The sequence below is a fragment of the Mercenaria mercenaria genome, chromosome 2 (genome assembly GCF_021730395.1).
Source record: "Mercenaria mercenaria strain notata chromosome 2, MADL_Memer_1, whole genome shotgun sequence".
In the NCBI taxonomy this organism is placed as follows: domain Eukaryota; kingdom Metazoa; phylum Mollusca; class Bivalvia; order Venerida; family Veneridae; genus Mercenaria; species Mercenaria mercenaria.
In genome coordinates, this window is record NC_069362.1 from 67102459 (window position 1) to 67126048 (window position 23590).

At 33.8% G+C, this 23590-nt stretch overlaps 1 protein-coding gene across 1 annotated transcript in view; it reads right to left on the reverse strand.

Moving 5' to 3' along the window:
* Positions 1 to 6169: 6169 nt before the first annotated feature.
* LOC123564167 (GTP-binding protein Di-Ras2-like) overlaps positions 6170 to 23590 on the reverse strand; it is a 61880-nt gene continuing 44459 nt past the window's right edge. Inside the window, exon 3 of the mRNA XM_045357536.2 lies at positions 6170 to 14721. Within this exon, the coding sequence (XP_045213471.1) occupies positions 13451 to 14194 (744 nt within the window). The 5' untranslated portion in view covers positions 14195 to 14721 and the 3' untranslated portion in view covers positions 6170 to 13450. The remainder of the gene's footprint in view (positions 14722 to 23590) is intronic.

Consider the following 23590-nt stretch of genomic DNA (forward strand, 5'->3'; position numbering starts at 1 on the left):
TTCTAATCAAACTTGACTTGTAGCATCTTTTTAGGCCCGCAGCCAACTTTGTTCAGCTGGGACATTTGACCCCTTTTAGGGGCTGCTAGAGCTAAAACTAGAAATGCCTTTATACAGCGTGTCATGAACAGCTTGGTGGATCTTTGTCATACTTGGTCTGAAGCATCATTATGAGGTCCTCTTCCAAATTTATTTATATAGGAACTTGGGCCCTATTAGGGACCACTATAGCTAAAAGTATATATGCCTTTCTTCGCATTAACCACTAAAACGTAATGGACTTTTATCAAACTCAATGTGTAACAATATCGAAAGGTCTCCTGCTATTTTGTTACAAATGGGGATAGGGACCAATTTAACTAAAAATATAAACACGTTTAATGACCTCTTCTCGTGAACCGCTTCATGAATCTTCATCAAACTACTGCTGTAATTATTCGTCTAAGGATAAACGAAACAAAATTGCAACCCTACGAAACCTTTGCGAAAAATTAAAAGAGAACCATTTAAATTGTTAAAGTGCGGTGTTTAGTTTTGCAATTTGAAAAATGTTAGATGAAAGATCATGTTAGATGAAAAATTCATAAACTTCTTTCCTTATTACAATTCGCCAAGATATTTCTTGTTTCTATGTAGTTTGCGTGACAGTTATTTAAACAATGGCGTTATTGCTTTTCATAACATGATGTTATAATGAGAACAAACCGGAATAGTTTAAGTTCTTTTAACGTGTTGCCATGACAACTTTGAGAAATTGTCAATGAGGTTATTTTATCAGCAATAGAAATAATTAATTAAGACCTATCTGAAATATATTTATATGAGGGATCCGTGACTGCCAATAACCAACGGACCTGAAATTAAAAATAATTGCAATTTGTGGTTGCTGAAATAGAGACAAAAAAGACAATTGAAAACAATTTACATACAGCAATTTAGAGGATTTCTTCTATTTTGTATCATATCTTTGATACAATAACTGATAAAAAGTTTCTTATTACTTAATTGTAGTATTACATAACACAATAATTAGAAACGTTGAATGGGAACGGATCTGTTTCCGTACTTTACGTCTCACGTATTATTACTTTAACTTATAAATAAAGTAATAATTATGTAGGGGATACCAGCAAACCGCATTTTTACATCTGGCGTTATTTTTTCTTCAAATTGTTAACGATTAATGAATTATGTACTAGTACCTAGTACACCGTAATTAACAGTTGTAACTGATAAAAGGTCTTTTACTTCTGTATTGATATACGAGTAACTATCAACCCATTGTTTTAAAGTGTTGACAAAGTAAGCAACAAACAAGAATGATCAACAAGGCGAACAGTATAGCTTGTCCTGGAGAAACTGAATTCAGTCTGGATTACTTGCAATAGGTGTATACCTGAGGGATACTTATCGGGGGGTCGAACGTATTTTTGCCCGCGAGAGAAAACGGTTCGCGAAACATAAGATGGCGGACATTAGTAGGTAAACACGATACAAGGTCAGTTTGTAGCTCACCTGTCACGTAGTGACAGGGTGAACTTTTGTGATCGCCCTTCGTCCGTCCGTCCGTCGTCCGTCCACAATTTCTTGTCTGCAAAATAGTGGTTTCATTTATGATTTTATTTTAACCAAACTTGCACACAACTTGTATCACCATAAGATCTTGGTTCCTTTCTTGAACTGGCCAGATCCCATTATGGGTTCCAGAGTTATAGCCCCTGAAAGGGCCAAAATTAGCTATTTTGACCTTGTCTGCACAATAGCAGCTTTATTTATGATTTGATTTTTACCAAACTTGCACACAAATTGTATCACCATAAGATCTTGGTTCTTTTCTTCAACTGGCCAGATTTCATTATGGGTTCCAGAGTTATGGCTCCTGAAAGGGACAAAATAAGTTATTTTGACCTAGTCTGCACAATAGCAGCTTCATTTATGATTTGAATTTAATCAAACTTGCATAAAACTTGTGTCACCATAAGATCTTGGTTCCTTTCTTGAGCCAGTCAGATCCCATAAAGGGTTTCAGAGTTATGACCCCTGAAAGGGCCTAAATAAGCTATTTTGACCTTGTCTGCGCAATAGCAGCTTCATTTATGATTTGATTTTAACCAAACTTGCACACAACTTGTATCACCACAAGATCTTGGTTCCTTTCTTGAACTGGCCAGATTCTGTTACGCGTTCCTGAGTTATGGCCCCTGATAGGGCAAGAATTAGCTATTTTGACCTTGTCTGCACAATAGCAGCTTTATTTATGATTTGAATTTAATCAGACCCGCACAAAAACTTCTGTCACCATAAGATATTGGTTCCTTTCTTGAACTGGCCAGATTCCATAATGGGTTTCAGAGTTATGGCTCCTGAAAGGGCCAAAGTTAGCTATTTTGACCTTATCTGCGCAATAGCAGCTTCATTTATGATTTGATTTTAACCAAACTTGCACACAACTTGTATCACCACAAGATCTTGATTCCTTTCTTGAACTGGCCAGATTCTTTTATGGGTTCCAGAGTTATGGCCCATGAAAGTGCCAAAATTAGCTATTTTGACCTTGTCTACACAATAGCAGCTTCATTGATGATTTGATTTTAACCAAACTTGCACACAACTTGTATCACCATTAGATCTCGAACCCTTTTTATACGCCCTAAGAGACGTATTATGTTATCGCCTCGGTGTCCGTCTGTCTGTCTGTCTGTTGGTTAGCAATTTCCCTTCCGCTCTGTAACTCTTGAACTCCTTGAAGGATTTCAGAGAAACCCGACACAAATGTTCACCTCATCGAAATGAAGTGCAGAGTGCATGTTTCGGATGGCTCACTTTAAGGTCAAGGTCACACTTAGGGGTCTAGGTCATATGACTTTGTTTTGTGTGTATATTGCTCTGCATTTGCGTTGCATTGCAGTGCTCGTGTTTTTATTTGGCAGATCCTTCTTTTGTTCACTTACAATAATTTTTTTTATGTTACTATAAATAGCTTATTTAGTAACTTTCTTATTATATTGGCCGTAGGGAAAAACCAAGACCACTTTCTTGTGGTACAACATGGATGGTACCTCCAATTTCTAGGTATATTTTGACATATCTGTACCTTAAAGAAAATTTCAAATATTTTCTCATGATTCTGACAATTTTTTATGAAAAGAAATTTAACAATTTGGACCCATTTTGGTCAGGTATTCTATGTTTGTTATATCTTATAACATGCAATACTTAACTCGAAGCGTGTGAGCTTTTTTTATTCATCATAAATGCATTGCCCACTAAATGTGGTGTACGAATGCACATGAGTTGGATAAACTAAATGCACGCTCAAAATGATAGGATTTAAATTAATTGTGTGGATCTACATATATTTAGCACTATCGGGATTATTTTTCATATTCAGAAGATACATTTGCTGAGACTCGGGGGATTTCAAAACATATATTGGAAGCTAAATGATAGCACAGTTATGTTGCGTCAGCATCAGATTTTCAACAATCCATAACAAAGCCATTGTCAGGACAAAATTAACTGAAATTCTTTTATAGCTCTGTAAACGTCACTTTGAATATTACAGATAGGGATCTTGATCTTGCGCATGAATCGTTTAAATGTCATTTTTCTCTATTCTATAGCTTCCTTATTTAGCAGTTTTACCCAAGCAAGAAAACTGACGCTGAAAAAGTAGTTTATGTTCAGGTCAAATAGAAGAGAAAAATCTTTAATTCTAAATCAACTTTTTTACATCATAATTTTACTTTTTGTGACTGCAGTACATAAGACTATGTTGCAGTTGATGTATGCGTGCCCTTATATCGTAAATGACTTTTAAACTGTTTGTATAAAGTATCGTAAGGTGAGGATTTTGACAAATATGTTACAAGTTATTTTTTACAGTATTTGGTCATCAAATGATGTGAAAACCATGGCAATACTGCTAAAATATTAGAATGACAGGACTGCATTGCAGTTAATCCTTTAAAACTGACAGAGATTCTTAATGAAACAAAATACATATTTGAATAGTTTAAATAAACAAATGCAAGAATTGCTCATATATTGAGACTAAACAAATAGAAACAACATGTCAATTTTTTTGGACAAATTTAATCTAGTTACTAGTAATAATCGAATTGAAAAAGAAAGTTCTCGTGACATGACTTGTTCTCAGTCCATTTGTTTAAGCTCCTTCGCTGTTTATTGCCACAGACTGCGTTCGAAGGCGGAACCCAAGTGTGTGAAACTCTTTTTCTGTTCCATCTATCCTGGATATTTCTCATGTTTTTTTCTACATTCGCTGTATAAAAATTCTTACAGATGAACTGTTCAAAAAGTCCGTAATAAATATTTATAACAATTATGATACCATTATCACGGTACTTCATTCAGTTGCCATGGCGATATTGCCAATCTGTTGATGACCAAAGTTTACCAGCAGTAATAACGATCATAACTTAAAAAATACGAATATGCCTATCCTTTTTAATCTGAAAAGAACAGCTGTAGAATGGAACTGCCTCAATTATTACACATTTGCAACATTTTCGTGATCAGTATTGCTGTGATATTAAACAATACAGAAAAGGATCTATTATTTCCATGATATTCTATTTCACTTTTTGAAATTTATTAAGCTCAATGGTCATATTACTATTGACACATCAAGAAATATTTACTGTCATCAAATATAACTTGCATATTCTTGTCGGAGAATCGTTACGATTGTTGACAAAAACTTGATCTAAGCTGGCTTGATTTATAAAATTAGAAATACTTTTCACACTAAATGTCAGTTAAAGAAAATCATACATATTTACTGTCTCTATCGAATGTCTGTTTAGGAGAACAGTAATGATGCTGTGCATGATTCTAACAAGAGATGAAATCGGACCCATCGATCTCTGAGGATTAGGGTTGTATCTCCTTATTTTAACAATAGACCCTAGATTACTACCGCAGCATTCAGGAACTGAGAGTACACCAAGAGATTAATAAAAAACTGATCGCGACAATCACAGGAGAGAACAAGGCTATCGGAAAACAAAAATAATCAAATCATTTGTCTCTCGATAAAGTACACATTTTCTATTCGGAAAAGTTCAATGGCTGTTTACACATCGAAACTAGCCGAAGAAATTCTAGGTCAGGCATAAATAGTTACCAAGACAAATTGCATGTATATCTAATGAAGACTTCCTATCTGTTTTAATAGTCGAGAAGTAGGCTATATGTCACCAATCATCTCATTCCCCTCTCCCTAAAAGAAGAAGAATTTAACACTCCGAGCGAGGATCGAACCCAAATTGGTGAGGGGCAAGTGAATCGAAGTCAGCGGCCTTTACTACTCACCCTGGGAGCCCCCTTGAGTTTTGGGATAAGTGGTATAATATATATATATATATATATATATATATATATATATATATATATATATATATATATATTCTTTTTGTTTGATTTAGAGTCCCATCGACAATGGTAATTTTTCTAGCTTTTAATGGTGGACAAGGCCATAGATGCCGTCTGAACATTGTTTCATGCATGGGCGCCTATGCAGAACCACCGATCTTTCAGCCAGCTGAACGACTTTCTCACATGATGAATTCAACTCTCAAATCGAGGATCCCAAGCAACATTAGTGAGGGACAAGTGAATCCAAGTGAGCATGAGACACTGAGCTATCTTTGAAAGATCGTAACTAAAGAAAGAACGTACTTAATACCGCCTGATATATTGTAAACCATACATTCGCTGACAACATATTGCTAAGAAGGAATAATACAATAGAATGACGTCATTAAAATGGTTTAATGTCGCTCTATTCAAAGCGTTTGCCCTTAACCGCTGTGGATTCGAAACCTTGCTTGAGGTGTTATGAAGAAGCTATCCAACTGGGTGGCAGAAAGTCGGTAGTTCTAACCAGGTGTCTGCCTGAAATAATACACGAATGACCACACGGGGTCTTTCCCTTTCGTGCAAAACTGGAAAGTCGCCTGTTGACTTGTACTTGTGATGGTGTGACGTTACCCGCCTCAGTGGAATAAACAAACAAAATGTGTGCACAGTTTGTGTTGTGTCAACCTTGAAGAAAATATTGTACATTGTATTTCTTCTTTTGCTTTTCAAAGCTGTAAAATTAGCACATGTTATGTATAAGTTCGAGAGAAAACGGAAGCTACCATAATGAGAAGCAATCTATTTAAATTAATGTTGTACTTTTGTTGTGCAAAATGTTAACATGATACAAAAACATCAAGCAACGATTATACAATATTAACTGCAAAATATATACATACATACTATCAAGAGTAATCAGGCTTTAATAATTTTAGTTAACAATTGAGCAAAAGGCAAACAAAGTTTAATGTAATAAAGTCAGTCATTTAATACAGAACAGAGTTAAAATTGTTAATGTGTAACATCAATAATACTACTACATGAATAGGTAATTTCAAACTCACTTCAGCAAAAAATGTGTATGTCAAAAATCTAATATATAGGCAGTAAAGATCTTATAGATCATCATTGCTACATTATGCTTTTCTGAATTCATCTTTTCAAAATTTCTTTATGAACACGACTAAACTGAATCAAATGGTGTAATGAAAATTAAACATATTATTATTATTATTGTATCCAAAGACGAGAGAAGTAATATGAAATGCAGTCAAAGACCTAAGTAAACAATTATAGAATTACCTTTACAAACAAACAAAAAGTCAACACTGAGTAAAACGTGGCATGAATTCTGTTACGTATGTAAAGACAAACCGTAAAACAAATTTTACTATACATTACAAATATTACAATGACAAAAGAAGAATTTTATATGCCATTTTCATTCTAACTGAGTGTAGTAATAGCTGCAAGTAATTTCTTTCTGAGTGTTTAAACTGTTTGGAAATATTGATTGCTCGGCTAAAGATGCAATACTTGTATATACTCATTGGACTTGACACTGACAGTAAGTTGTCAAAATAGCACATCAATAAAATTAATATAAAAAAACAGTCATAGTACTATAAGCTTGTTCACTATTTTCAGACAGGCCCTGATGGACCACAGAAGTGGTGTGAGATACCTTATTGTAATCAATTCAGACTTCATTTAGCAATTTAGAGAAAAGAGATTTGTTATCTTCATTTAATCCCAGTAAAGTAGTGATATCACGAACTGAAGTGCGTTCAATCAGAAACATCCTTTGTAATGAATTTCATAATAGATCTCAAATACCGGGTATGCGGTAGCACTCCGAGAAAATGTTTCTGTTATAAAGATGTGTACAGAAGAAAGTAGCAAAGGCTTGCATATAGGAATCATTACAATTAACAATTTCACTATATTATCTTTTTCTAATTAAAAAGGAAAAAAATCGCTTGCGGTACATTTATTTATTTATCTTGTTAAGTTTAACGTCGCACCGACACAATAATAGGTCATATGGCGACTTTCCAGCTTTAATGGTTTGAGGAAGACCCCAGGTGTCCCTCCGTGCATTTTTTTTTTCATCACGAGCGGGGCATCTTGGTAGAACCACCGACCTTTCGTAAACAAGCTAGATGGCTTCCTCACACGAAGAATTCAACGCCCCGAGTGAGGCTCCAACCCACATCGATGAGGTGCAAGTAATTTAAGTCAGTGCTTGAGGTACAAGATACAAGATACACAATACTTCGATTAAAGACGATAGTAAGATGGCAAGTGTTTACAAAATGTGATGTCTTGTTCGCGGAAATACAATATACTTTCTATTAAGCTAATTTATTAACCAAGTAAACTGTTCTCTTTGCTTTGTAGTTACAATGCCTTGCCTGAATAAGATAGCAGTTAAAAGGATTTTCATGTAAATTTTTTGAACATTTCAAAGATATCATATGATAAAGATGAAAATGATTATACTGGACAAGAAGGCAATTCGTGTTTAATGATGTAATACAATATTCCGATTCTGCAATGGAATTACTTGTTTTCAAACGAAAAATACCCAAATTTAATGAAAATCATAGGCTTTATCAAATTCATTTTGATCACCTCTGTTTAATTTTCGAATGGATACTATTTTCTCATTTCTGAAATTAGGAAGTTATCTGAAAAATTTAAGTTAAAACACTAAAATTCTCCCACGGAGAACACAATTTTAAAAGAACTTAAAGTTAAAAGCAGCAAATATACTAAAGCAAAAATGCAGATACTGTCTATTCCTTGGACTTATGAAGAAAAAAATAGTACCATTTGGTAAAAACATCAGTTATGCACTGTACATTTTTATATCCATTCTCTATGATTAAGACGTTTGATTTAGCACTTTTGCATAGATCTTTAGCAATGAAGATAAGACAAGTAGTTCATCCTTATTGAACTTAACTGTTGAGCAACGCCTTAAATTTCGCTAATCGTGGGTACAGAGGACAGGTTAGAAGTGTTACATGATATAGAATTAAAAACAACCATCTTTATTTGATGTTCACTGTGTTACCTTACTCTGCAGCATGTCTGCCACACAGAAATAATAAAACTATTTTAATAATCGAGAAATGTTATCATTCTTATTGTAATCACAAGAGCAATATCGCGAGATGAAATTGACTAGGGACGTAACCATTAAGACATTTTGCTAAATTCTGTGAAGTCACTAGAACTTGTACGACAGGAGAAATAGAACAGAAATCGTTGACTTACTCATTAGACAACAAAAAGACTTACACCAGCTAAACCTTAATAAATGTATACATTATTTATTATGCTATTGATTTTGTACGTTTATAGCTTGTATGTGGATTACATAATTCGCATGTATCTTTTAAGTATTTCTTTTTGAATAAATGACTTACAGTTTTAAAACAAAAATATAACAGTTCATTTACTTATATTCAATAAATCAAACCTCATAAAGGTAAAATATGCGATCATAAATAAATCATGATAAAAATTGTAGTATATTACAATTACATATACTGGTACTGATGATAAACCCGAACAGAAAATGAGGTTTTTTACCTGTAACTTTTCTATTTCTGCAAATTGTGATCTATGGTTTGTATAGAAATAAAGCTTAGCATTTGCTGAAATCTTTACATAATTCAAATTTATATTTAGTAAGCAAACTCACACGAAGTGAGGCCCTGAAAGGGGTTTGTAAAATGAGGCCTGTATGATCGTTGACTGATGATAAATTCGACCACTTTGTCATTTACAAAATTTTCTTCATATTATTATATTGAAACTTTCACCCAAATGCTGCAACAGTCATTCCTGATCAAGTAATTATAAAATTGAACACACCATGTAATAGTTTCCACTTACAACACCAACTGGTGTACACAAAAACAAAATTGGTTAATATTCTGTATTAATAAATGATTTACATTTATTTGTATCAAAAATATTTATCCAAAATTACTGAGGAAGAGGGTGTTTTTTGCGCATGCTCACTGTCGAAAGATGAAGGCCTGACATTGGCTCTCTTTTTATAAATAACTGATTGCAATCAAATATTTCCAAGGTGATCGACTTTATCATCTGTCCTGGTTTATCATCAGCACCAGTAATCATACAAAAAACCGATCACTAATTACAAAAGAAACTGTAATCGATTACAGATCATTCTAATTACAGATTATTATTACCTCTGATCTGTTATTAAATATACGTACATTACACAGCCTGTACTTAGTTTATTGATATAATAAAGATGGTATGTCTGCTGAAAGTTCATTGTTTAGCTTGCAAAATAGATAAATCCTTTGACAACACGAAATTTGAATATCGGTTCCTTACAACATTACCGTATATAACACTAACAGTAGGCATCATGTGAAAATGCCGCGAAATTTGCAACTGTCAGTGCTTTTAACTGTATTCAGTAGTCACCTGCTTATTTAAATACAACAATACTTTGGAAGTTTAAATTTATTAAAAACTTACTTAAGGTCGGCGCTGAAACAAAGTCTACAACTTACACTGCCTTGAGTCGTCCGTGACCACAAGTGTATGGGAGAAACCAGAGCTAGGTTCCTAGCACGGGAGTGTTTTATACGTTTAATATTCAAAAACATTACGACAGCTGGTTAATCTAGCTCTTTTGTATAATAGAAATATTGTATTGGACATCTGTCCTATTCATCACAATTTTATGCCGCCTGAAACAAAACACGACCTCCGTACACGAATAAGATTATTGTATCCTTATAGGTACATTTTATATATCAAATGTATACTGATTCACTATGTTTACAGATAAATTTTCTATTAAAGTTGTTACAGATATCCTATTGAGGACGTTACAGATATCCTAGTGAGGACGTTACAGATATCCTTGTGAGGACGTTACAGATATCCTAGTGAGGACGTTACAAATATCCTAGGGAGGACGTTACAGATATCATACTGAGGATGTTTACACAGATTCTAGTGAGAACGTCAAACATATTTTGTTAAGGACATTTTAAAGCAACTTTCAGTAATGAGCATAAAATATATTCATTTCTTGTTAAATCCTATTTATGATAATTATTTTCTCTAATATTTGTCAAAGGTTTGAATATTGATGAACATAGAAGGAAATTATATTGAGCCTATTGTTTTTTATTGTTACTGTTTTTTTTTTTGGATTTAACGTCGCACCGACACATGATAGGTCATACGGCGACATTCCAGCTTTAATGGTGGAGGAAGACCCCAGGTGCCCCTCCGTGCATTATTTCATCACGAGCGGGCACCCGGGTAGAACCACCGACCTTCCGTAAGCCAGCTGGATGGCTTCCTCACATGAAGAATTCAACGCCCCGAGTGAGGCTCGAACCCACATCGATGAGGGGCAAGTGATTTGAAGTCAGCGACCTTAACCACTCGGCCATGGAGGCCCCGGCTGTTACTGTGCAGTATTAAAAGTAGCGCTTTTCTAATCATGCACGACATCTATTTTGATAATTATTGCACCTGAATTAAACATAAAATCTCATGGAACTTTTAAGGTATCTATCCAGTCTACACAAATTATACCTTTACAAATTACAAATTATTTTGTCATGATTCAAGTGAATTTGCAGATCGATATGGGTAATCATTGTGCATAATAAAGGCTCTTTCCTCACATAAACTTTTTTTTATCAAAGTAACATGCGCATTTAGTTATAAACGACCGGTTATGTTTTATCTGTACAATGAACGTGCGTTTTTAAGATGCCACTGACTAACAGTTAATGCAATCTCGGCTTTGAGAGAATGATTCAATTTATACTGAAGCTTTCATCATCATCGAGCAAAAGAAATGAGTATAAACTAAATTGATTAAAATGGTCATCAAAGTTATAGCGCAAAGTTCTCCGCTTATGGGGCATATATTGGACAAAAACTTACTTTATACGCGGAGGAGTGTATCGATAAAACTTGACGGTATTTTGTGCCGTTGTTGATTAACACATACTGTTCCTTCAGTTAATTTGTTTGGTTGTGTTCAAGCTATGAAAGAATCTTCTGATACATTCATTTTAACTGTGTGCTATTTAGTTATTTCTCACCACGGATTTTAGAAAATGCCTAGGGTTGATCCAGATTAATCTACGTTTTGATATATAGGATTTCAAGATATGCCAACTATCTCTCTTAAATTAAAAAAAGTCGAAATACTTTCGGATATTTCATCGGCATTTTAAAGTCAATTTATAAATTTAAGACTATTGGCAAATTCTGCCTCTTTAAAAAGTTTAAATCATAACTCCATGACATTTCTGTTTCGTCCCGGATTAAAATAAATACGTCTAACGCAGTTTTGAAAATATAAGTAAGTAAGTTATTGAATAAAGGAAAGACATGATTGGAAAAGCAAAATGGAAACAGTTGTTTACTTACAGCAACAAGTCTTGTTTATCGGTATATGGTTAAGTATTGTCCGTAAGTATTGACCTGGCACTCATAAATATTACGTACATTTCCGTAAATTAGTTTTCGATGCCTGATCATAAATAGAGAATATAACTAAATATTACATATCTAATTCTTAATTGATATACTGTCACATGTGCAGGTAGCTGTGCGGACAAAGCGTTTACCTGCCAATATCAGGAGTGTGGGTTCGAGTCCTACGTCTGACCATATCTTTTTCCCCCAAATTTTATATGCAGACTTACTATTCATTTGATCAAACGTATCGTACTTATGGTTCATTTATTAAGAGTAATCATACTTAGCTGTTGTAAAAAAGTGGCATAAAATTGTTTTAAAAGTATGTTAGATAAAAAGACAAATTACCTGTAGCCAGCGTTCCAGAAAATAAACATAACAAAAAAAAAAACAATTAAAATTCGTGAATTATGATACATAAAATAATGTAAACGATAACATTACAATACATTAAACTGAAAAAAACGATCTATTCAATAAGTGATTTCGAACCAGTGGTAATGTGCGTGGAAGTCAGACACCTTACCTCTACGCCACCGTGTCATCGACTGACTTTACATGTTACGTTAGTAATGTAGATACTTTCAGGATACTAATATTGCGTAAATTAACGAAAACGACCGAAAACATTGGCGAAGATTAATGAATGCCAGGTCAATACTTACGGACAATAACACCGTTGTGAAATATTCAATAACATACTGCGCTTTATCATCATAAGTGCTCTGTATGTTTGTGTAATATACCGTAAATTGACATTCTTAATGCCGAAGGGCATGAATGATATTGTGTATTGCGCAAAGGTAGTGGAGGTGTCAGTTTACTTTTCTGTGCTTCCAAAGGGTCTCATGAATTTAATTATCCAATCATTTTTCTTTGTATAATTTGCTCATTATATTTGCATTAAAAAAGTTCAAGGGTCATATAGTACAAATGACAATAATGGAATGCTGCAGTGTATATCAGATTTGTTTTTACTAGTAATTCTCTCTGATTTTTATAGTTCGCGATGAATATTAGATAATTTATATAGGATAACAACTATACACCGTTTCCCCGCCTTACTGGGAATAGACCTTCTTGTTTTATATGGGGCTGTGTGTTCATAAAAGATTCGTGTTCTCTCAAACAGCCTAGGCAATTACCGTAGTAAAATACAGCCCTATAATTATCTCACTTTCAAGAAAAATACATTTTAATTCGTATCGACTATTTTTTATCAAAACGTTTGAGCTGTCGATAGAAAATACAGACATATGATGAATACTAAACAATTTCTTTGCACGGATTTTAGCATTTAGCAAATTCATTGTCAGTCAGTTCAAGACATAGAGTAAACTTTTATAAAAGCAATATCTACATGATAGTAATATAGTACGTCACAGTATCAAATAAAGTGTAAGAACTGCAGATAGTACAACAACAAAATAAAGACAGATAACTGACTCTGGTTACCTTTTTGCATGTCATCATACCATTTGTTAAATTTGAGGAAAAGTTAGACACAAATGTACACAACTGAATCGTACTCATTGCATTCTGTTCGTAGTGCGATGTGTAATTATGAAATAACACAGTCTTGCTTGTTATGTGAGCGAGCATGGGATTTCCGGACCTTTGGCTTACTACCCCTTCGAATAAGACTTCTACTTCTGCCTATTTTACTTGTAGCATCTGCACTTGACTCTGATCCATTTGTTTTGTCAGCTACGTGGCCTGATTGTACCTCTAAGGAATGTTCACTTAAGCGTCTTGGCATAAACGGTTCATTTATAGGTAACCTAGGATTTTTAGCCTTTTCCATTAACAATTTGAACACGTCCAAAATACACTCATTGTTCTTCGCTGATACTTCTATAAAAGCACCACAGTTTCCATCGTTGTAAACCCAGTTAAGTGCATCAAATTTTTCAACTTGTCTGTTGTCTTCTAAATCTATTTTGTTTCCTACTATAACGCAAGGAATGTCTTCGTAGTTGCTACGAACTTCTTTTATTTGCTCCCAAAATCTTTTCACTTCTTCAAATGTTTCTTGATCAGTTACAGAATATACAAGAATAAAAGCATGTGCAGTTGTAATAGAAAGCCTGCGCATTGCCGGAAATACTAATTTTCCCGCCGTATCCAAGAAATCCACTCTAATATCGGCACCTTGTATCAAGTATTCTCTACAGTATAAATCCTCCACAGTTTCTTGGTACGTTCCACTAAACGTATTGAACAAAAATCTCTTAAGAATTGAACTTTTACCGACTCCACCAGCACCGAGGAGTACGACCCGATTTCGTTGCTCGTGTTCGCTCATAATTGTCTACTGTTGTTCTTTCACGTTGTCCCAAGAATAAGATCCGAAAGAATCAATTACTGCCGTTTGTTCAAGTGATATGTAAAAACCACCACACACAATGATTTATAGTTCGTAGCTATAATACTGTTAGTATAGTGAGTCGCATAATTCAATAACATCTGTCATTGCGAGTTTTATTTTTCAGAAAAGTAAAAAGTGTTGTTATTGGTTATATTGTAAAGTAACTATAAACGCAAATGTTGCCAATATCTTAAAAGGATTTTCAATATCTCTGGCAGCCAGGACGCGTGCCTTAATTAACATCAGTATCTAAGGGTCTTCTTATGTTTGCTTGATACCATTATCGCAAAATTATTACAGTTTTACGGAAGCTTGAGTCCTAGGAATCCAATTATTTAGGAGAATCTCTTTACATAAAACACACGAAACACTTTCATCCAATATAACTGCTAATGGAAATTACATGAATGCGCATCTCTGGACCAGCGTGTCTGTCATCACATCTCGTTGAACCAGTCTCATTCCTGAAAGTATACAATGAAGTCTGTTTACATAGCACCTATGGAATGATGCTTCGGCATGGATATCCTTTCATACACGTCATGCACTTTAGATCAAAAGAGCATTCAATTTATTTAGAATCACATGCTGTGTATCTACAAGCTGAACAATTGATATGATTTTACCAGAAAATGCATATTTAAGTGGCAACAGCGGCTGCAATTAACTATATACAACGATTGACAGCTTGTAATCTTTACAGGCATCTTTATATTATTGAACAAGTAAATGGTCGATACTAAACTCTGAATAGAAAGTAGCATGAAGTGATGGGAGAAAAAAGAAAGCTAAATAACTACCAGTGTAAACAGATCGAATCTCATAAATATAATTGTACTGAAACGTAAATGTTCTTTATTCAGAAGTATATGCCATCAATATATTTATAATATGTTATATATATTCAGCATACTTTAGAATGTAGGATCAATTTTTGTCTACAATTAAGAACTTTTGCGCACACTGTAAGCTTGAAGAATATTAGTTTCTAAGACATTAATGAGCAGAAAAAGCACGGGTCACCGCAGTCGTTTTATTTAACAGAGCATTTTCTTCTTCCACTGTTTAAGCATTTCTATAATTAGGTAAAATTGAAAAAACAGGGGTACTTTATAAAACATAAAAATATCCCACTTTATGACATAGGAATTTCAGGTCTTACAGGCTATTATGAATACATGGTGACATCAGTATTATGTAAGCATACATTTCACAGACCAATCTCTTTTATTTTAACATGTTGAAATATTTACCCCACCCACTTTTTTCAATTAAAACGTATTGAAATCTACAAAAGACAAAACGTCTGTAGTTAAGATTTTAAAAATATTTTCCTGATTAAATGACACACAAAATGCTACAAAATGGAAAAAAATGGGATCACAATGCATCTAACAGATATATTTAGAAAAATAAAAATAAAAATGGTGAATTTTGATATTTCAGCTCTTTTTTTTTTTTTGTTTCAATTTATACTAACTTGATAACGAACTTTTATTTCAGTTGTAGCTTATCATTATATGTGTTAATCAGAAAAATATCAGAACCAAATCTGATTTACTTAAATAGATATTTTCTTAAATAGATATTTGAAATTACCGACCCTAACCCTATTGTGCTTTTTACATCACATTAAGGCAGATGTCGACCAAAAGAAACTGATTTCTTACGCAACATGTAGAATCGGTTTGGTTAATGATATCATCAACCATATTTTGATGATTTAGCATTTATCTTGTTAGCAAGAAATATTCAAAGAAACGTATTTTTTTCAAAACGGTGGATACCGCTCGTACATCGCTAATAATCTGAGAAAAAAAAAAAACATTTCGGGTATTTGATGTACGTTAAGACAATATGTCTGTTTAAGACGTTTTAAGGTATTGGACCCGTAATAGAGTACCTCCTTTTTGAAGAGTATTCAATTCCTACCATAAACCTACTTTGACTGCAATTTTCGGGGGGGAGGGGGGCATAGGTTCAAGCCCCACTGGGACCAGAATTTTTTTCTAGTAAGCTTTTACTTCTTTCAAGACATTTTATGGATGTTTTGTACAAAAGTGGACAATTTTCATTTTGTAAGCGATTTCTTGCTGTTCAAAGTGAATTTACCTCTGAATCATGTGGGTAGAGTTAGACATCTTTAAAAATACTGAGTTACATGCGGTAAAAGTTCTCTATTTTGCCTTTATTCTTTAGATTACATATTGTGGAACAAATGCAGGTAGGTTTTACTTCTGCCCCAAGGTTATTTTTGAATGAAGTGAGCAAAATTCAAAACAGACCCTCAGGATTCGTTAAGTTTTCAATGTTGGAGTTAGAATTCTGTCTCATTAAATCTGTTTACTTGAGGCACACTAGAAAAAAATTATATTTACAGTTATATTTTGTGTTTTATAATTGTTTAACAATAGTTTGATGTTTCTTTTATCAAAATTGATGCTGTAATGAATTCTCTGCAAACGTTTTAGATAGTGGCCATCACATTGAAATTTGTCTCTACTTGAGCTTGAGGAAATCCCATAAACTATACAAAATTTACAAAAAAAGCACGGTAAAAGTTTAAAATTTGCAACACAGTGCGAAACATGGTCAACTTTAAGAATATATCAAGCAAATGCTTTTTTTTAAACATTACTATTAGGGGTCCAATACCTTAACATACCCCTGAAACTCGCATTTGCAAGTAATTACATACTGATTTATTACAATGTTTCAAAAACAATAACATGAAATGGTTGGATTCGACATTAACAGAAATTGACATAAAGATCAAACAAAATTATTTTTGTCATAGCCTTCATGAATAATAATGGAATCTGAATGCGCAGCCTATAACGGATCAAGAAAAATAATGATGTTGCTGACCAAAATTTTTAGATACATTGTCCCTCCTGTTGACTTTCAACATAAATAACAGATACCGCACGTTAGTTAGACAAGATACTCTCAGGACAATGAGAGTCTATTAAGACCCCTGGTCAGTTAAGTTTCAAATAGTAAACCTATCTGGTTTAATCAAAGTTTCGTATAAAATAAAATATTGATGAAAGAGTATGTACTGTTATGTAATTTTTATATTTTTTTTAACTATGACACTGTTGATATTGAGCTGAATAAATATACGAGGACTGTTCAAATATGAATGCATCTAAGCACATAAAAATATATCCTTGATAGATTTCAATAAAAAAATTATTTGTTCCCCTTGAAGTATTCACCTCCAACAGATAAGCTAAGTTTCAGTCTTCTTATCCAATTCTTGAAGTCATTTCCATAGTTTTTTCTAGGTATACTATGAAGACACTGGAATACTGCAGAACCGAGGTGTTTGCGCTGCACAAATATTCGACCAGAAAGGTATTTTTTGAGCCTTGGGAACAAAAAGAAGTCACACGGGGCAAGGTCAGGCGAATAAGGAGGGTTAGGGAGCACAACAACATTTTCCTGCTTCAGAAAGTCTTGTACAATAGACGCCTTGTGCGATGACACATTGTCATGTAGCAATCTGACATTGGCCAAACCAGTTGCGGGTCTTCGATTTTTGAAATATTTCTTCAGTTTTCGAAGAACTTTAGTCTTGTAAAACTTTTTATGCATTTATGGATTTGCCTTTAGGTTCAGCAACCTGAATGGCAAGACCCTGAGTTGTGAAGAATATGGCATACATTACCAGCTTCACACTCATGGTCCGCTTTGCAATCCATGGTCTTTTGCCAGACTGTTACCCATATTTTGTTCTGAATCTTTCGTTTGATCTCAAAAAATGAACCCATGTCTCGTCACCAGTGACGACATTTGCGAAAGACCGTGCATTGTAATTTGGAAACTGTTTAAGCAACAATTCTGCGCATTGCACGTGTGCCTTTTTTCTGCTCATCTGTCAACAGATGGGGAATCCATCTAGTACAGATCTTTCTCATTTTCAAACTACGTTCAGAATTGTATGAGCTGCTCCTAATGAGATGCCAACCATACTAGCTATTTGCCTAGCGGTTTATCTTGCATCAGTAGCAACTATTTCTGTCACTCTAGCAACCATCTTGGCAGACGTTGCTGTTTTCGGCCGACGGCCATGTGGTGCATCTTCTGTTAAAACTAACCCACATTTGAATTTCTTAAACCAACGAATAACTGTCGAAAAAGACATTTCATTATGCCCATAAACAGAACATATTTCATCAAAAATGTCTTTACACCCTATGCCAAGAATACAACGATTCTTAATATAGGACCGTATTTCAACGGCGTACGCTGACCTTCCTTCAACCATTTTTGTATTAGTATACACGAGTACCAATCTGACTAAAGTACATATCCTATTACGCTACGCATAGGATCTGACAACGAGCTATTGATGGCCTCGTTCTGGCGACCCTTCCGCTAGCCAATCAAAAGCTAACTTACAACATTCTGCAAGCTTTAAAAAGCCTTGATTTTTGATATCTATAACTTTTATGTCGAAAGATGTCAGATAGCCGTATAGCTCACTCGGTAGGGCACTTGCTCTGTAAGCGAGAGGTCCCGGGTTCGAGCCCTGGATTGACTGCAAATTTTTCTTACTCTTTGACATTCGAACAAGTTTTCTGATTGGTTCAAATAAAAATAGATTTGCGAAAATAGAAATAGCAATATTGGAAATCCAAAATATACAGAAGACGAATGTGAATGGGTCGTTCTCAGATGTTCGTTTAGAAGATCAAGTACTTTAGTCAGATTGACACGAGTACGCAATGTTTAGCGAGCGATAGACACAGCTAAAGTGAACGGATTTTAATGGGTGTGGTATCAATGTAAAGCTAACATGTTTATCTACCCAATAATTATAATTTCCTCGTGATTTTCGCATTATTCAGCGAGATAACGTTCTAGATGCATTCACATTTGAACAATCCTCGTAGTACGCAAATCACAATTTTTTAATCCATATATTTCCAATCAATTTAGCACTGAAATGTCTTTGACAAGGAAATGCCCTCTTATATTTCTTTTATTTTTTTTTTCTTCCAGCACTCTATGCAAAAAGCATTTTGGTAGAGCTTTTATCAGTTTTGAATATATTATCACTTTATTTCAATGTCTTGGACGTTTTACTATAATGAAGTGGGTCGGCTATAAATTTTAAACATTGATTGTTTATTTCTATTCTTTAATAGTTTCGGACAATGCAAGTTTATATCATATACTAATTTATATCACGTGTATGAGGTAAGCTTTTCTTCCAAAAGTAAATGGCGAAACCCATATCGCTACAAGAACAAAACGCCTTGCGTTAGAAGAACATTACATGTAAGGCTGTTCACGGTTATTTTCATTTTATCAGAAAACCGATGACAAACTGATTTTTCTTGCCAGTACTGAACAAACAAAGTCAAGTTGCACGTATACACTTTCTGATGAAAAGTAATTTACTTAAGTTAGTACACACTGACTCATTTAACAAGTTTTTTTCAACATATCAGAAAACAAAACATACGAAGGTCGAAATGAAAGACACTTGAAACAAACTAGTATATCAATTCTTGATAAAAACAAAATTTATGAAACCTTATATCCACAGATACTCGAATCAGTACTTAGACCAAGAAATAGATTACCACTACTTCTATAAACTCATTAATAGTCTATATGACAATAAAATTAAACAATTCAAATATAAGCTGTTTAATAGAATTTTTCCATGCAAGGAAATTCGGTACAAATGGAAAATGGTAGATAGTCCTTTGTGTAGTGTTTGTAATGTAATAGAAACGTATGAACATGTTTTTATAACTTGTCCTAAAGTTACAGAATGCTGGGTTTTTTTTATCGAATTGTTTATGCAAGATTGGCATATCAAAAAATCTTAGACCTTTATATACAATTGTTTTAGGATACAAAATAGTCTATCCAGATTACTTTTATCTTAACTTTGTCAATTTTTGGATATTGTATCTATAAAGCATACTTTATAAGTGACAGCAGGTCATCACCAGTCAATAGTATAAACTTGTTTAAGTCACTTAGTCAATACCTAGAATTCAAAGATGAATCGGTAGCTTTTATAAAAAAAAATGTATCAACTTTTAGTTGGAAAATGAAGTGTAATATCATTTTGAATTACTGTTTTTATATTGCTAAATGAGTGTTTGTGTGACATGTCATTTTGTTTTGTTATGAATAAAAGGGAATCAACATTGTTACTCAAAAAACAAAAAAAACAAAAAAAAAAAAAAACATACGATTTTCAATTATGCCAAACCTTTAATGATTTTCGGTACTGAAACACATAATCCCATTCCCTATTTTTCATATTAAAGCTTAATGGACTTATATTTACTTTGTTTATTTAGATTAATGTATATTGTAAAATAAAGTACATCGTTTTGAACAATTTTTCATATATTCCGTTGGCTTGGATTCGTGTTTACTGAAACTTCCGATGAATACGTTACAATATGTAAAATTAGTGTAAAGGGTAACATTTATTGAGGTCAAAACGAAGATATTATATAAAATTACCCTATAAAAAATGAACAGTATCATTGCTAATGTACGTATATGTGTATAGTCATATCAATAATGTATTGTGAATATATGTCCATTAATGTGTTCAAAATATGTTTACATCAGACTTTGGAAATACCATTAACCTACAAATATTCCCCTGGAGGCCACTATTTTGCCAATAATTCCCGTATCTGTAATCAGTCCTACGACTTACAGACAAATCCAGCATCATCCTGATGCTCTAGTTATCAGTACCACAAATTAGGTTAATTGACTACCAGTAATAAAATTCCAATTATCATGCTGGGTCAGCAGTGCTTCTTCTGGGGTGCTGTACCTTGTGCACACTGAGATAAGAATCAGGAAATAATAAATAAAATAGATGATATGTTAAAAAGAATATATGAAATCAAAATGAGACATTATGTAAAAACATGTCAAACAGTTAATAGTGGTCAGTGCAAAATAATGAGAAAATACACGATTCTTTTAGAATATGTACGAAAAACTCTTAATTGAGTTTCAGCCGGTGTATATATTTTATTTAACTGAAAAGACTTAGATACAATGTGTGTGATAAGTGATACATCTTAGATTAGATGATTTCAAAATCAAGACGAAGATAGTGGTAAGTATTTTATTACTATAATTTATCAATCATATGTTGTTGATACGCCAGACACTAAATACTTACAAACATCAAAACAAGTTGTATTGTTAGTTTTCTATAAAACTAAAATCATGAACATTTTATGCGACATTCAATATAAGTTGGTCGACAATTTTGTAGGAAACAAATAAAACATGGGTAGACCATATCGATACCCATAGAAAAATTGCGTATTGATAATAATTCTGATCAACAAATGTTTCTAAAAGGAGTAAAATTCTAATATTAAGTTTTCATTAGCATTATACATTGTGATGTTGCACAAAATTTACACATGTATTCAAGCGGAGCGTGGTCTAGTTGAGAAGGTGTCGGTCGCTCAGTCCAGGGGTCTTGGGTTCGAGCCCCACTGGTGTCGCGACCATGACTTCTCATATGACACAAGTACTGGTTTTTCGAGGAAGTGGACTCGAGAGTGGTTCCAATAAGCTTTATAGCTTTCGTCACAATCAAGCTAAAACAAATTAATATCAACTAATTCAAATATGTAGTCAGCCCGCCCGCTTAGCTCAGTAGGTAGAGCGTCGGTGTACGGATCGCGGGGTCGTGAGTTCGATCCTCGGGCGGGGCGTATGTTCTCCGTGACTATTTGATAAACGACATTGTGTCTGAAATCATTAGTCCTCCACCTCTGATTCATGTGGGGAAGTTGGCAGTTACTTGCGGAGAACAGGTTTGTACTGGTACAGAATCCAGGAACACTGGTTAGGTTAACTGCCCGCCGTTATATGACTGAAATACTGTTGAAAAACGGCGTTAAACCCGAAAAACAAACAAACAAACAAATATGTAGTCTGTCACTTAGATGTCATCAGTGTTCTCTGCAAAATTTTATTTTAAACTGCTATATTTTTGTATGATTAATCATGCGCTGATCCAGAAGAACATGAACATTTCTCAATTGTAAATAGAGGACGTACCATGATGGAAACAAGTTTGGTACTCCCATAAAAGTTAAAAAAAGATTTTGTGAGATGGAAAGCTTGTGTGCAAAGGTAAACACTACAATGAATAGTATCCTAATGAATTACTGAAAACTTCTGTTATGCCTGGTCATACATGTACCTTTACAATAATACCCGGAGTGTCAGCTCCAGTATACCGTCACCACTAAAACTACAAAGTCGTCAAAAACGTAAATTCTGTCGGTGTGGTTTAAAACCCAACAAAACCAACAGACATGTGATCCTTTACCTGTTACCTGCCCATAAAACCCTTAAAATGATAGCCAATGTTTTTGTTGAAAAGTTTGTAATTGTTTTATCCACGAAAAACACCATTTTTATTTGTTTGTATTTAGAGTGCAAAAGTAAGACCAGTTTTGCGAATTCAAATAATTCGATAGAACAGGAAATGTTTTGATGGACATTATCATTGCAAGAACGAAAATAGATAACGAACAGGGCAGTAATGTATTGTTGGTACATGATAAACTGCCGGAAATAGATTTCTCATGTTGTTATGATACTGATTTTCAGGATAAGAACATCATTAGATTAGTCCCTAGATCAAATTCATATACAGCCTATTGTTATAATTCTGATGATTAGACAGTATTCATTAATTCCGCTAACACACCAAACAACATATGATACGTATATTGTGTGTGTGTATTTATATCGGATACAATATACTGTAATCAAATTACAATGATTACAAGAAATTTACCAAGCATTAGTCATGCAATATTTGCGTCAAAATTCGAGATACAAGGCATATCAGCTCTTGCGGAAAATTAGTTTACAATTTAACCCATTCGGGAGTAATACTTTCAAAACTCTTTAACATTGATCTTAATAAGACTATGAGTGCCCTATAAATTCCGCACCTTAATCTTTTCTTTGAAAACTACATAAAGACACAAAAACTAATCTATCAGACTGAAACGGATTCAACAAAGATGATACATTTTCTCTAGAACACAGCATCTATTACTAGATAAAGACTGCTATCAGTTATTACAGTCCCAGTCCGTCAATGTCATTGAAGTTTTCTGATTAAATCTCGCGTGTCTGAACGGCATTGGCTTGAAAAGAAATTACACTGCATCAATGTTTCAAACAAACTATACAGTATATGTAATAGAAACCATTGCTGATTGCATCTATGTCCGAAATTGCATAACAGCACGGTCTGCCGATACAATTAAAAGTCTGTTGTCAAGATATATTACG